This window comes from Populus alba, chromosome 6, assembly GCF_005239225.2.
Source record: "Populus alba chromosome 6, ASM523922v2, whole genome shotgun sequence".
Taxonomy (NCBI): Eukaryota; Viridiplantae; Streptophyta; class Magnoliopsida; order Malpighiales; family Salicaceae; genus Populus; species Populus alba.
The window spans coordinates 5760195-5776898 of record NC_133289.1 but is presented as its reverse complement, the minus strand read 5'-3'; the positions used below and the strand labels follow the sequence as shown (position 1 = coordinate 5776898).

General features: G+C 31.6%; 2 protein-coding genes across 2 annotated transcripts; one reads left to right on the top strand and one right to left on the bottom strand.

Annotated features, from left to right (window-relative positions):
• Positions 1-2848: 2848 nt before the first annotated feature.
• LOC118032512 (protein SMALL AUXIN UP-REGULATED RNA 51) lies at positions 2849-3515 on the bottom strand. The gene is made up of 2 exons (XM_035037223.1): positions 3072-3515; positions 2849-2962 (listed from the first exon to the last, which is right to left on the bottom strand). Exons 1-2 carry the CDS (start codon positions 3513-3515, stop codon positions 2849-2851), a joined length of 558 nt encoding a protein of 185 aa, XP_034893114.1.
• Positions 3516-4482: 967 nt separating this feature from the next.
• Positions 4483-13436, top strand: LOC118032528 (galacturonokinase). Its single transcript, XM_035037238.2, has 14 exons — positions 4483-4753; positions 5028-5141; positions 5260-5331; positions 6150-6193; positions 6989-7139; positions 8344-8409; positions 8601-8680; positions 9442-9541; positions 10166-10326; positions 11371-11411; positions 11529-11557; positions 12214-12283; positions 12397-12486; positions 12996-13436. The coding sequence occupies exons 1-14, from the start codon at positions 4721-4723 to the stop codon at positions 13238-13240; spliced, it is 1296 nt and encodes a 431-aa protein (XP_034893129.1). The 5' UTR covers positions 4483-4720; the 3' UTR covers positions 13241-13436.
• The last annotated feature ends 3268 nt before the right edge of the window (positions 13437-16704 follow it).

The following is a 16704-nucleotide window of genomic DNA, read 5'->3' as shown; positions in this document are numbered from 1 at the left end:
GCTATATATTATATATATAATATATATATATATATATATATAAACTCTAATTTTATTATACCAGTAAAGTAAATGTTAGATGTAAACAAATTTTGGGGATAATATGGAATGTTATTTTTTATAATATTTTTATTTGAAAATGTATTAAAATAATATTTTTATTATTTTTAAAAATTTATTTTTAAAATCAACAAATCAAAATAATGTAAATATGCAAAAAAAAATTAATTTAAAACTATTTAAAAAAAATAATCAGAACACAAAACCAGCAGACAGGACAATGGGAAGGAAAACAAAAAAGACAATATATATATATATATATGGGATGATAGCATAAAAAAAACAATAATTCAAAGCATGACAGAAGATTCTCCCGAGCCACAAATCCATTACAACTGACAACAGGAATCTGATGACTCATGACCACCTTCACAAATGTAGAAGGGACATTCCATAGTTCAATAACAGTACAGTATCATTATTTATTAAATTATATGAGATTAGATCTGTAATTTTATATTTTTTTTACATTAAAATTATTAACTTAACCCTAAAATAAAATAATTTAATGCCTAGAATATTTTTTTATTTTTTTTAAAAAATAATGTAATTGTTTTAATGCTCTTAAAGACAAAATCAGCAATATTCTCATCCAATAACTTTTTTTTTTTTTATCATTTGATATTAATTATATTGTAAATTTCAAGGATATTTAGAGACATAGCTGTAAATTATATTATTAAATATAATTTAAAAAATTATGTACATGACAGCATGTGGGTCCCACATTATTCAGGTGGTAAGTGAAGAATTGTCGACCATCAAACGTTATTTTTAAAAATGGTATTTGAAAGATCTTGACGCCCTTAAAGTAATGAGAATGCATGTGCCCCTAATGTGTATTAAGTGTGACTAACGACTATTTTTTTTTTTTTTTCTCTCTCTCTCCACCCTTAAATTTTATGTCAGTCCATTCAAAAAATCAGACAAGCCCCTCAATTATTTTTTCCCTTCACATTATTAATAGGCTAGCTCTTTCACTACTCATAAGAATAGCGAACGGCTGGCTTGCGATTCGTATAAAAAATATTTTAAACATAAAAAATATCTAGTTGTAAAAAATTATTTGACATTGTTGTTAAACTTGAATCAATATGATTAATTTAAATCACTTGATCTGACTCCTTATCTAACTTCGAGTTTAAAATTAACATGCTTTAGAGTTGTACTAAAATAACCTAATTAATTTTACAGATCCAAATACAACTCAAATGATTAGTAAAAAGAGTGGTTTCACTTAAAAAATTAAGATGGTTTTATTTTTAATATTGAGACGGTGATATATTTGATTGATCCGAGCTTCATAGCCTAACCTATTAAATCTGTGAACCCGGATTATGAACTCCACTAGGTTTAATAATTTTATATATTTTTTAATTATTTTTTGCTTAATGATATGACAATAAAAATAGATGCGTTTATAAAATTGAGCATTAACAAAATGCCATAATGATTGTTTAAGATTGTGATAAACTCATAAAAAATATAAATCAAAACAAATTACAAAGATCAATTTCAAAATTAATTAAATATTAAATGATAAAATTAAAAAAATACAAAAATAATTCAATTAAAAGAAAAAACTAAAAGATGAAATTTAAAAGAAAAGGAAAAGGAACAAAAGGTGAGGGGTTTGAATAATTGAAGAAAGTTATGTAAACAAAATCACTTTTAAAAAAAACCCAAATCAATATTAAATACTCTTTTATAAAACACAATGATATTTTAATACCAACAACAATTTAAATATGTTTATGCTTAATTAATATTAAAAAATACTTTAAAAAATAATTTTTATCACAATCTGAAAACACCGTTTAGAAATCCGTAAAGGTTTTTCATTATTTTTTAGTTTCAAAGGATAGTTGTTTTCTAATCAATTTAGTAGTAGTTTTGCAAATCTGATTGGATCTCTTGAACGTATGCCACCATACTGTTTTCTTTATCAGCAATTTGGAGATTGAGCTTTATAGCCAGATTGTGCTTGGAATGGAATATCAAAGATTTCTTAAAATCTTTGCAAATTGGTTTATTCTCGCTATGAATCTCAATGAGATCAGTACCATTTCAGGTACAAAACCAATCTAATGAAGACAAAAGGAGTGCAAAAATCGCAACTAAATTGGTATAGAAATAATCATTCAATCAACAACTATCTACTCAAAAGAAAGCAAGAAACCTTTCAAAATTAATTGCATCACCTCTTATAGTAGAAACTAACCAGGTGGCTGGTGCTATTATGTTGGCCTAACCGTTTTTTCTTTCTTTCTTTCTTTTTTATTTTTATATAGAAAAAATATTAAAATAATGCAAATATTTTTTAAATAAAAAAATTTCTTGGACATTGAGTTTGATGATATTAATAAATTCGGTTAATTTAATATTATGATTAGAAATCAAGATATCACATCAAATAAAAAAATAATTTAATACAAAAAATAAACAATTTCTAATATTATACACATAATATTCATAAAACTAAGTTTTTAATGATGTTATTTGCGCATTATTCATAATTATTTATGTTTTTTAAAGAAGTAAAATAAATAATAACATGGATAAATCTTAATTAATTTAATAATATAATAAAAATATAAGATAACAAAAAAAAAAAACTAAAAAATAAGTTAGAATCATGAGATTGAAAAAAATATAGCAACTGAAAATTAAGAAAAGAAGAAGAAGCAACAATCACAATTAATCACATGAAAATTTTATTAATATAAATCATCATCATCATCATCATGAGCAAGGACATCACTCTTAACAAATCAATGCTCACAAAATCCTAAGAGATAAGCTTTGCATCAAAAACAAATAGAAGCCTACTAGCTAGAAAAACCCCAGACATTAGTGAGGAAGGAAAAAGCTTCAACAACATCTCATTGAAACCCATCAAACACTGTTTGAAAGATGGGAACAAGGATGGTCATAGCCCAAAAAACTCCCTAATTTTGGAAAAAGAAAAATGAGATCCTAGTCTAAAAAAAAGGACCCTCACAATGTCATACCCTAGCTTTCTCTAATAATGGAGTAAAAACATTAGTTGTTTCCTTGCAAGAATCAAAACCCACTTCGCAAGAAACAATCTTGAAATAATCCTCCAAACCAAACTTACCAAATCTAGTCTCGTCTTTATCTAACAACCTTAAAACCTCTTCAAAAAACTCAACCTCACAAAGCAACACAAGTCCTCCATTACATTTAAACCCAAACTCCTCTTCTGTTTTCTTTAACAAACTTACAAAAACAGGCATGTTTAGAAACCTTGTAGGTATCAAGAACCTCTTTTCTTGCATCCCAACATAAACTGCAAGATACCCAGCTGGTGGTGTTTTCTTGGTTAAAGCCCCTGATTTTTGATGGTTTCTTCTCAGGGTTCCAAGACTCCTTAGCTTCCAACGGTGAATGAATAACTTGAACCTGACAATCTGACTGATCTTGTTTACCTTCATTGTCGTTGGATTTGCCAACGAGGGAGAGGGTTGGTGTGATAGATAAAGAGAGAGTAGTTAGTGTTCAAAGTGGAAAAGGAGAGTGCCAGATACGAGTGAAACGCTCATTGGTATAAATTTAACAGGACTTGGCTTTCATTTCTATGGCTGATTTGCCCTTCTTAATTTGTTTTTTCTTAATTTTCTTAAGATGTTTTGTAGGGCTTGATTAGTCAAATCCTCGAAAAAGGAGTTCGGTATGTCACTCTTTATTTATATATTATTTACTGGTATTTAGTGGAATATTTATTTTGTTTGAAAGCTGAGTTAATTTGATTTAAATAAATTAATAAGGTAGATTTGGATTAATTCTGAAATTAAATCAGAAGCGTGATTGTCAAAAAAAAGCACAAGGGTCACGAAAAGTCTCCATGGTGAGTGGAGCCGGCCCGAGGTCTGAAAGAAATAGGGTTAGAATCAATTGGAAAAGGAGATTTTGTACCATCTAAGAAATATTCATTTAGTCCCTGTATTCCTGAACTAATTAAGCTCATCCTTGCACTTGTATAGTCATCTAAAAAAGTATTGAAAATAAAAGTTGAAGAAAGAAGCTTGTTCTTCATAATTTCACGTTAGATAGATGTCTAGTCACTTTTCCGCGTTGCAAAGTTAGCAGAGATCATCTTTTTGCTCAAATGTACAAATTGGGAGATAAGGAAAAATCATGTTCAACTTTTCTAATGCTTGAAGGGTGGATTCTCCTTGAAGCGATTTCATGTCAAGGGCAACGAACTCATGATGTCCTTGTTAGCTTTTATGCAAAGTAGAGAAAAAAGAGAGGGTAAAAGGTCAAATGTTGTTGGCTATCAATCTTGCAAAATGCGGTTGATACGATTAGTCATCTATTATTGATTACGTGCTTTGGTGTCAATGACACTTCAAATTGCTTCCATTTGATTACATCAAAGCTTAGCGATGCTTTAATTTTGGTTTGTCATATGTAGTCACCTATGCCACCAATTAAAGTTATTTTTCGTCCTTAAATTTCACCTTTCCTCAAAAAACGAAAGGTATTAAACCGTGTGGATGCAAGTCATTTCGTCCATACTTGTTCAGCAATCTCTCTGTCGTATTTTGGCAACCCAAATAATAATAAAAAAAGAAATTATCTCTGAGTAAGTAACCTTTGATTGGTTATTATCAATACCAGAAAAAACTCGAAAACAATGAGTGGGGTTTCTTGGCCTAGAGAAAATGAGGTAAAATTCTAGATCTTTTTGTTACAACGAGTGTTATTTCTTGACGGGGTTGCTTAAATTTGTCTGAAGTTTTTTTTTTTTTTTTGATAATTTAGCTTGATCCAATCGGAACTTTTTATGGGATTTATTTTTATGTAATTGAAATCTTGATTTGAGACAATGGTTTTTATGGTGTGGCATTTTTTGACTGAAAGATGCTGACTTTTCACTCATTTCAACTTTCATTTGTTTTTTGTTGTATTTTTTGATTTATTTGAATGTTTTTGTTTTGCAGCTAAACGAAATAAAGGAGATTGTTTCTGCAATGGCTGGAAGAGGTCCTGAAGAAGTGAGAGTTGTGGTCTCTCCTTATCGGATTTGTCCACTTGGTGCTCACATTGATCATCAGGTTCTGTTTAATATACTGTTCTTGATATTTTCACGGTGTTGCGATTGAAAATCAACATCAATAAGTTTTATCAATGCCGGAAAAGATTGAAGTTTGTTTTGCAATTCAATGCTTGCAGGGTGGAACTGTTTCGGCTATGACAATAAATAAAGGAATACTTCTGGGGTTCATTCCTTCTGATGATACTGAGGTAAAATCTTCCGATGGCATTCTCAGTCTATTACTTTATGAACCAGTGAGGGTTGATTGGGGATCGAGTCGGGAAATTGTATCTCTCTATGGCATTTATTTTGGAATGCAGTAGATCATAACGACAGGATCTAGGATTAACATTTCCTGTGATGATTTTGTAAATAGTATGGGGTGCAGAGTTCCAAAGATCACCTAGGCATTTGGCAATAAAGGTTTTAAATCCTTCAAGAACATGATAGTTTTTCTTATCACAGGTCATAAGACCAAGATGCAAATGTGTTTCCAAATGGGCTTATGTTGTGGCTGAGAGTTCAAGCCACCAAGTGCTAGGGGGACTGATTAGAGCAGCAGGCCGTGGTTTTTTAACCGGTACCACTGTAGATTCCGTGCCTTGCTTGTAGGGTCTTGCAATATTTGAGTCTTCACATGCACAAATCTCAACTCAATAACTGTTGAGATCAGAGTAGAAAATTTTAGTTTTGTTCCCTCACTTGCCAAAGAATATTGCTTTTGGCTATTGATGATGAGTAACCTAAGGGAAAATATGATGTCTACATAAGATCATGGTAATGGGGAAGCCTGTGACTTGAATTGTTGTTAAATGATTAGATTAAGGTGGGATGACACAGCATTTTGCTTTCTTAAGTTTGTTGTGATTGGATCTAGCTTATCAGATTGGGACAACATATCAATTTCTCCATCTGAAAGCTTCAGAAGTGTTTTGATGCTTTGCCCATGAAATTCTCATCACATTCCTTTTCCTTAGCTGCTCTCAATGTCATTTTTCTCTTAATGTCCTTGCAACACTTGGTGTAGGTTATACTGCGTTCAGGACAGTTCAAAGGAGAAGTAAGGTTCAGGTGTGGTATCGTTCTTGTAATCACTTTTCATTTTCCGATGCATCTATAGCCCATTGCAGTAGCTAAAGCTTCTTAATTTACCTTTTAACATCAGATTTTTTCCATTCGCATGACACATGTCCTTGATTCAAACATATTTTGCCTATGAAAAGAGTTAATTCAACACTTCCAAGCTAGATGAGAGTAAAAAAGTTTGTACATGTTCCAAGAATGAAATTGGTTTGCAAATTTTCATTTGCTTCTCCACAACGTAAATTTCTGACAGATATATGGAAATATCTATGATGGTAATTCAATGTACTTGACATGCATGGTGTAATATAAGGGAGTGCTAGATAAACACATACAAGAGGAATCCATCTCCTTAAAGAGAAGAAAGTGCCTTTCCATCTATCATTCCCAAGGGGACCTGCTCCACCATCAGACCATCAAAAGCAACAGAATGTGTGTTTGTCGTTAGTTTGCATCTTGTGATTCAGTGACAATATACATTTGACTTATTCTTTCACTCAATACTGCTAGTGTATGAACATCTTTTGTGAGTTTATAATGTTCTCCAGGGCTACCAGAGTAACATGGTGAAATCATCAAACTGCCTTTGCCATTCAAATTTAATTGAATGTAAAAAAATTTATTGTTAGAAATTGTAGTTTACGACTTTATTTGCGTGTGTTCATCCAAGTACTTGCAAAATTTTCAATCACAGGGCAAGGTGGATTGTTAATTGCATCTCATTGCATTTCTTAGTAGCCTTACACTGAATGATTTATATTGTATCATGCCTTGGGTTTACAGCATTGATGAAGTTCAGCAACCCAGACCCATTAGGAAAAAAGGAGAGCCCCATGCAACTGATTCCCCAAAACTACAGGAAGCAGATAACTGGGGAAATTTTGCAAGAGGAGCTGTCTATGCACTACAGAGTAGGGGGATCTCTCTTACTCAGGTTTGAATATTTTGCTTTCGTACTCCATTAACTTCCATCAAATTCCGAATTAGGTTTCTAGGGTATTCACATTGTCCAAGCTAATCATTTTAGGTTGCTCATGTAGGCTCTGTTTTACATAGTTTAGCAGAGAATCATGACATTCAGGCTCTATCAATAGCCATCTTTTTCTCAAGAATATGGATAATCATCTCATTGATGGATTTATAATTTCATACGAGGATTTATTTTTTGTGCCCCCCCCTCTATTATTATTATTATTATTATTATTATTATTATTAATGTTGCTGCTGCTGCTGCTTTTGCTTCTTGTTGAAAAGAAGATTAAGGCAGTGCTTTCATTGTATTTGTTTTTTTTTTTTTTGCTTTTAACTTTTCTTTTCTTGAACGTAGTGGTAAATTTTAGAGGAGTTCTTTGTTTGTTTGTTTTGGATTTGAAAATGACAGCTAATATCAAAATCTTAAAGCATGACCTTGAGCTATTGATTGCTGACTATCCTGTTTAACACCTCCACTCTCACCACCATTCTGTAAATTCTCTCACTCCTTCCAGATAAGCCCAGAATTCCTTAAAGAGCTTTCATGAAATGAAGACCTTTCCAGACCTCCTCAGTGAACCAACCATCCAGAAGAGGATAGGTAAACCAAGGATTGAAGGGGAAATGGCAGGAGGCATAATAAAAGAAAAAAGAAGGGATGCGAAAATGGTTGAATAATATAAAGATCAGAAAATTCCTTTTGTGAGAAGCATACTAATTTTAGGGGAAAATCATTTTCTACTATTAAACATTAACAAATTGGAAGTTGCAATGTTCTTTGAAGCTGTGCAATATTTGAAGTATGATTTGGTCTGTGTGTACAGAGAGGAATTTTCTTTGACAACTTGTTTAAAATAATAGGGGGTCATTTATTGGCCTCATTGTGGTGTTCTCTTCCAGTAATTCTACTGGAGTTACAATTGCAAACATTCATCAGTATCAGCCAGCTCTTTTACTTTAATGCTTTTCTGGGGGCGTCTTATTCTTCATTTTGTAATTTATTTCCTTTTGTTCCCAATAAAATACTCTGAACAAAATACTTGTTTTATATAAACATTCTGACTTAGCCATTAGTACAGGCTAAAATGCACGGAGATGTGCCTTTTTTATCTGTTGTAAGATTTTATATATTTCATTAACACAAAATGACTTCTAAAATACTGCAGGGCATCACAGGATACATATGTGGTTCTGAAGGTCTTGACAGTTCAGGCCTCAGCTCTTCTGCCGCTGTAAGTGTGGTTTTAATTCTTTGCCTTTGATGCCAGCTGCTTCTATACCTCCCCCATGTTATCTTTTCTTCCTCTTCCTGCAATGTATTATCTCACACTAGCATTTTGAGGTTTTATCTTCTTCTTCCCTGTCCCTGTCAAGAACTTCCCAGTTTTTGCTCATGATATATCTGTATTGGTATATTTGACAGGCTGGAGTTGCATACCTGCTGGCTTTTGAAACTGCAAATAACTTGACCATGACTCCCACTGAAAATATTGAATATGATAGGTAGGTTTCTTTAATACTAATATCTGCTTATTGATTTGTTGCATGCATGTCTTATTGCTGACTGGAGCATAGCCTTAATGAACTTTGAATTTGGTGAACCAATTGACATCTACCTTGACTTGACATCTCATTATAACTCGACCAGCTAATCAAAGTAGAGAAAACTTTAGTTGCTTTCTAGTAGCCCTCTCCTTCAGTTTTGATTGGATTAGGCACTATGAGGTCCAAAATTTTGCACCCTCATCTTTATCCATATTTTTTTCCAAGATTCTTGTGGCTCCTTTGTGTCTATCTTTCATTTGTCATAGTATCCTAGTATTTACATTATCATATCTGGGGGAAAAGGAGTGATGAATATAATTTAAGAAACTATTTCTATAACCAGAGAAATAGCATTGAGAAAAATAAACGACTGTCACTGTATATACCATGCAGCATCTTTTAAGAATTTTGGCTTGATAGTTGATGTTGCATTCTACAAAACAGCTCTAGACCAGGACCCTTTAACTTCCTGAAAGAAGCATCTCTTCCATGGGCGTGTGCGGCCCTCTGCCTGCTATATCCTTGTGTATACCTCTTAAATGTAGGAATATCCCTATCCTTATTGATATGAATGAATGTTTGTCAAGTACTGATTGATGCTTACTTCATACTAACTCGGCTGCTCTGATTTAGATGCAATAGATTCTCTGAGCTATCAAAGTACCTCAGTTCTTTCAAAGTTTTAGGCCTCTACAAATCTTACTATTCTGAACTTGCAGGTTGATTGAAAATGAATATTTGGGTCTGAAAAATGGCATATTGGATCAATCGGCAATATTGCTTTCAAGCCATGGTTTCCTTACACACATGAACTGCAAGGTAATTGATTGGATCCATGTGCCTGTATTCTATATCTTTAAGCAACATGCCCTCTAAATTTTCAGATTGCAGAATGAAATTTTATTTCTGTGATTTTAACTACATTTTCCCAGTTTTTCTGATGGGCTTGTTGTAAGTTGAGCATCATTTAATTTCATGGCTTCATACCACCTTCATAATAGCAAATGGTAGTTGTAAATTGAGCCAAGTCTTGTTTACCACAGCAAGTGCCTTGTGTAAATGATCATGTGGTGCATTTCTACCTAGTTAAAATGAATCCTAGAACAATTTATATAATAGATCTGAACTCAAATTCATCCTCCTTAAGGTTTCATCAATATGTCTTGCTATTTTAGTTTGGTGTTTTGAGAACCTCTACAGTCACTGAATCCCATATTATTTTCTACATTATAGAGATGGACATTTTTCTTGAATGATTATTTTGCCTCTGTTGCAACAATTATTCTTTGCAGATTTTGTTTATGACTAACTAATGTCATTACTCAGTTTACCTGAATTTGCAAAAGCACATTGCTAGTTGCTTTCTTTGAAAAAAATGTCATTTTGCGCTCTTTCTTTATTTGATACCAACACAGTGTAGCATTTGTCTTGTTCAATTGATAGACTAAAGAACACAAGCTTGTTCCTTCTCCGAAGCAAAGCGACTTCCATAAATCCTACAAAATATTATTGGCATTCTCAGGCTTGAGGAATGCCTTGACTAACAGCCCTGGATATAATCTTCGTGTGGTAGAGTGTCATGAGGCTGCTAGAATTCTTCTCAAGTATGATTCTTTTCGCTTCTGAGATTAAATGGCTCTTTTAATATTGTGTCTTCATTTTGTTCATGCATAAGGTGATTGTATACCCTGTTTCAAACCTTCCAAGACCATGATGCTGGAGGACTAGTAATTCAATACAAGGGAAAAAGAAGAAAAAGAGTGATAGAGGACTAGTAAACACAATACATAGAAAATTTGTTTCAGGACAAATATAAAAATTAAGTTATTTCTTTTGGGAATTTTAATATTTTACTCTGTATCCTATTTGTGATATTTTCCCCCATTTTCCCCTTTAGTGGCTAAAGCAGCTCCAATCTGGGATTCAACATTGTTCCTTTTTTAGTTGCTAAATTAGTTTATTAATTAATTTTACTGTATTATTTTATATTTATGAGTTGCGTTTGGTTCCTATGTAGGAGGACCATCTATGTATCAAGTCAATTTGTTGTTGAGGAACAAAAACTTGAAGTTTTTAGTTATTAGGAATTCTGCTATTTAGGAATTTTTAGTTTGATTTCCTAAAAGTAGTTTTGTTTAGGACTTGTTTTATTCATGTTTTAGTAATTTCTTTTGCTATTCTGGTGCCTATATGAAAACACCTACCATATGTTTTGGGATGGTTCTTCAATTCAAGCAGTTATGACATGACTTTACCTGCAAATGAGATCTAGTTGGAATGCTTGTGTTTGACATGGACTTCTTGAAATCTAGTTGACATGGTATCTCCTAATTGAAAATTATTGTTATACAATTTCCTTTGTTCCTTTACTGCAAACACTTCTTGATTACCTTTACATTATCAAGAAAAATAACTTTTCTTTCTGTCTAACACATGTTCATGGATAAACTAGTCACTTTTCCCAAAGAGTTCAGTCTCTTGCTCACCAGGTTATGTTGAAATTCATAAAACACAACCTCCTAATTTCCTGTAAAGGTTTTTTTTTTTTTTTTTTACCGTGCTAAATATGAATTTAACAATTGATATGAACATACAATTCCTCTTCTTTCATGCTTATTGTTTTTGTGTTATTGTTATCTGATCAACAGAGCCTCTGGAAATGACAACCTGGAGCATCGTCTATGCAATGGCTAGCATCTTGACTCCCTCCCTCCCTCGCTCTCTCTTTTTTTTTTCCATTTTGAATTAGATTCTTCTTTATTTTCTTGCATTGTAACTTTGATTACCATCCTCTTTTTGCTAACAGTTGATCCAGAGGTATATGAGACTCACAAGGTAATTGAATTAGAGTTGACTGTTTTTGTGCATAAAATTTTTCCATTCATCAACTTGTCAAAGATAATGATTTTAAAGCATGTTTATCACACAAGTGTTAGTGCAGTTGCTCCAATTCATCTGGTTCTAATTTTTTCCATGTTTTCTAGATTGTGCAATTTTGACTTCAAGCTGAATGCAGACTGCCAATCATTTTACTGGATTGATTCATATTTGATACAGCTGAAATAAAATGACCTAGCAAAAGTGTGCAGGGGTATGATGAAAATGAATTTACTGTCACACATACATTACAGATGAGCTTTGTTTGGTGCTGAAAGGAAAAGAACATTTAGGTTAAAAATGACCCTTTTCCATTTTATAGTTTAATTTTGAATAAAACATGTACAAATTTTGATAAGATGTGATAATTGAAATTCAGATTTCTGCCTCCTTTTTACATTAGTTGTTTTTGTGATTCCTTCCAGTTATCAATATGTTTACATATTTCATCATAAATTTTTTAATGTGCATGGAGGCCCCCCCCCCCCCCTTTTTTTTTTTGTCTTGATAATCAATGTATAGTAAGAGAGTAATACATTCTTACAAAAAGTAATCCAGTATTTAACAGTTTGTAGATAGATTTGTGTCTAATCTGTGTTTCTCTGTATCTGCAGGGCTTATTAGAACCCAATCTAGCGAAAAGGGCAGAACACTATTTCTCAGAGAATATGCGGGTTATGAAAGGTACTACTCCATCGACTTGCTTTCATAAATTCATAGCAAGCATATTCCTTTTTTCATATTCACCTTTTAATTTTGTGCTAAATCATAGCTAGTTAACCTAATAAATATCTCAGGTCTTGAAGCTTGGGCTTCTGGCAACTTGGAAGAATTTGGAAAGCTCATCTCAGCCTCTGGTTTAAGTTCTATTCAGAACTATGAATGTGGTATGACCTGAAATAATTTTTGGATTCTAGATGTCTTGTCTGCCAATCCCAAAGCCACCTTTTTTCTGAACAAAAAATGAAAAAAAAAGAAGGAATTGTTTGGTAATAAGAATATTATCAAATTGAATCATTTATTTATTTATTTATAATTATCCAAGTCATGCATTTAACTTTCTAGATGCATTGTTGAGAGCAGTTTGTCAGAACTGGCCTTTTAGGCTGGAATAACTTTTAAGCATCAACTCATATAGCAGAAAAAAATTTCACAACAGGTTTCTATCCTGAAGGGTTAAGGATGGAATATGATACAGATGGAATGCCACAAAATCACTAGTGTTGGTTTTATTAAGAAAGGATTCCTTGACCTTTGAGGGTACCTTGACTCCTAAATTAGATTGCTCAAAGGAAATGAAAAGAATCTATCTTAGTTAATGATCTGAAGTTTTAATATTTAAGCAGTAGAACATAGCAAATTGAATTCCACTCATTGCAATTCATGCTTTGTTTAGGTTGTGAGCCACTGAAACAACTGTATGAGATTCTTCTGAAGGCACCTGGTGTATATGGAACCCGTTTCAGTGGTGCTGGATTTAGAGGTTGTTGTCTTGCATTTGTAGATGCTAATCTAGCAGAAGAAGCTGTTACTTTTGTCACGGAAGAATATCGTAAAGCCCAACCTAAACATGCTAGTCAAATCTTCACAGAGAAGGCTGCATTGATCTGCGACGCGGGTGACTGTGCTCGCGTAATTTGACCCGAGTTAGTTTTTTGGCAATTTAATGCCATGCTTCCATTTCTTCATTGTTAGCATGCAACTTTGTTTCATTTATGCAATTCGTTATTTGGATCCTTCTCCTTTAATGTACCACGTTGCAGCATTGCATGTTGATTGCAACAGGTATTGTGAGTGTGTTCTGCCACCCAATAGATAAGCATTTCATTTTTCTTTATTGTTTTGGGTGAATACATAGATATTTGATTTAGTCCATAATGGTGGTCTGTGGGTTATTAGCTGAAGCCAGACATTATTGCAGAAAGCTTGGAATTTAAGAAATTGACTACTCTCATTATCTCAAAGAAAATCCTTATGGGCTTCCTGTACAAATAAACATATAAAATGAACAGTTAGATAATACTAGCTAAGTGCCTTTTTGCTATGTCATGGGTCGGGATAATTTTTTTCTAAAATAATTTTATTTTCAATCTACATCAATATTTTTTTAAAAAACAAGAAAAATCTAAGATTATCATTGACTTAACTGAATTCAATAAGCTTACTTAGCTTAGTAATATGATTAAAAAAAATATCAATAAAATATCAATAGTAAATAAAACAAATAATTTTTTTTTTTGACAATAATTACCTATAAGAAACAAAATGTTAATATCATGCTTGGGAGGAGAAGAAAGAAAATTTTGTTGGAAATTCACAATCTCTCTACTATAGATATCACCCCACCACTAGAAAAAGTTCACCTTCACGGTTCTAATATTGTTGTGAAAGGTCGCACAACAACATTGAATGATAAAAGTGAAAAAACATGAGCCTAAAAAAAACAAGCAAAATTAGGCGAATCACCTAAATATAGGGTAATTTCTCAAACTCGCAACCCATGAAATTTTAAACTTGAGCTGAATCGAGAAGCTCAATTCCTAACCATTTTAATGTTGAAGGATGAATAATTTTTTTTAAAAAAAAAAATTAGCCAAAAAAACTCAACAAAGAACGACAAATAAAAAGACCCGAGATAACTCAAGTCATTTTAAAAGTTAGTGAAAATTCCATAATTCTTTAACCTGACTCTGGGTAAGTCCTGGGTCACAAGTTTGGGGGTTGACCCAGGCTAACCTGGGCTAACTAAATTTTTTTTATTTTATAAAAAAGTAAAAATGATATCATTTTGAGAAATTAAAAAAAAAAACAACAAGTTTTGATTGAGTTTTGACCCAATTTTCCCTTGGTCAACCTAGATTTTTGACTGGGTCACACTGAGCTAATCTTCCCTTATTTTTGTTGAAACATAACCTAGCCTATGCCCCAAGTCAGTCGGGTCACAAGTCAACATGCCTAATCAAGTCAGATTTTAAAACAATAAAAATTTTCATAAAAAGAAAATAAATAAAAATAATAGAATCCAATCTCTAATTGAATGAATTTTGAATGAAGAAATTGAAAAAAAAAAAGAGTTTTAAAAAATAAAAAACTCTAGTGAACCTTCTAAACCTGAGTTAATCTCTAAAGCTTGTAAAATCCTAAACCTGAACTCAATTAAGAAGCTCAATTCCCAACCAAATTTAATATTGAAAGATGAAATCGAAAAAAAAATTAATTTTTTAAAAAAATTTGAAGTAAAGAAAAAAGGAATAATAAAATGAGAACCAAATCTGAAAGGAAAAAAAATTAAGAAGGATGAAATTATAAAAAAAAATCAATTTAAATAATTATTTCAAGTAAAACAAATAGCAACAAAAACAAATAAGAACTAAATTTTAAAGATGAGAAAATTGAATGGGTATGAAATTAAAAAGAAATCTAATTTTATAAATTTTTCAAAATAAAACAAATAGTCATTAGAGAGTCGAGATCAAATCTAACGAAAAAACAAAGTGAAGGGCTGTTTTAAAATTTTAAAAGGTGGGGCGCATGAATCAAGAAGGAGAGAGAGAGAAAAAAAAGAAAAGCTGTTGCCATCAAAATAAAAGCCCGTTGGCCACACACTCCACCCCATCATATAGGGGCCATTGAGACAATTTAAATGCCCTTGCAAAAGGTGATGTTTGGTTATAAGATGATATTGCACGTGTCACTTATTTGGTTCCGTGTGCAATACATTACCAACAAGTTTTTCTTTTATGATATTTAATATTTATTAAAATATAAAAATATCTCTACGTCAACTTAATAATAATAATAAAACAAGGATGAAAAAGCCAATGGAAGATGGTTTAGTAGATTTTACTTTTAAGAGTAATTAAATATTTTTATTGTTTTTAAAAAATGAAAAGACTATTAAGTGCTTGAATGTAAGTTCTTTTTTTTTTCAAGGGTAATTAAGTTATTTTGCTTTGAAAAAATAAAATAAAAAGACTAATTTATCCCTATATAATTAAAAAATGACAATTGTATAATAGTATAAAAGATTAAATTACTTTCAACACATAGTTGAAAGGTTTTATTATTGAAGGGTAATTCTTCATTACACTATTTCAATTAAAACTAATATGTGAATTGATGCACAATAATTCCGCAAGGAGTAATTTGTTTTTATAATGGAATATAAAAATGTTTCTCAAAATTATTTCTTACATAATTTAGGGATTAGGTTAAGCCCATTTAAGGACTTGACCTTAGCTTTGACATATACAAGAAACTAAAAGGCATGGTGTTTTTCCAACAACCTTTTTAACTATGCAACTTCTCACATTTAAGTGATTATTTTATTATTATTTTGGTCATCAATTTCTTTTCTTAATTTCATCACTTTTTACATTAATATGTGATTGTTACTTCCCTACAGTATTTTAAAAAATTATAATTTACATCTTGAATTTTTATCATAGGCGTAACATATTACATCCTCTCTTTAGCGTGCAAGAAAAAAATCAATAAAAAACATATAATTATTTATAATATTGTTATTATATTCTATTTAATAATTAAAGAGCTATTGTAATACTAACATTACAACTTTTTTTTTTTTTTTATCGAAATTAATATTACAAATATTTTAAAAATTAGAAAAGAGTTAAAACTGTAGCAACAATATTTTATCGAACACCTTGTTTGTGATACAAAATCGACCCTTATTTCATGAGACCCGTTTGATGCAAACTACTCATGACACTTCAAGGTTTAAAAAACTGAAATAGACATTATTTGGTTTCTCTCTCAAGCCTTGGACTTAAGGTTGAGTGATGAAAGTACCTAACTTTTTTAAAAATTCGTTTGCAGTTAGGGAAGTCTTTCAGAGATGGTTTTTTTTTTTTTTAAATAATTATGATTTGAATGGCGGTCTCTTTATTATATTATCAGAAATCTACTGTTTGTATTCTTTTACTTATTAATTCTATATTGTAAAATTAATCATTTAGGAGTGCATATGGAAATGTTAGGTTCTCAGCTGGCTACAGCTGCAAACAACAACTTGAACCTGACAACTTGTGCAAAGATTCATGGTTTGGATTTGTCGGAAGGTGGAGTTATCATGTGAAAATTTA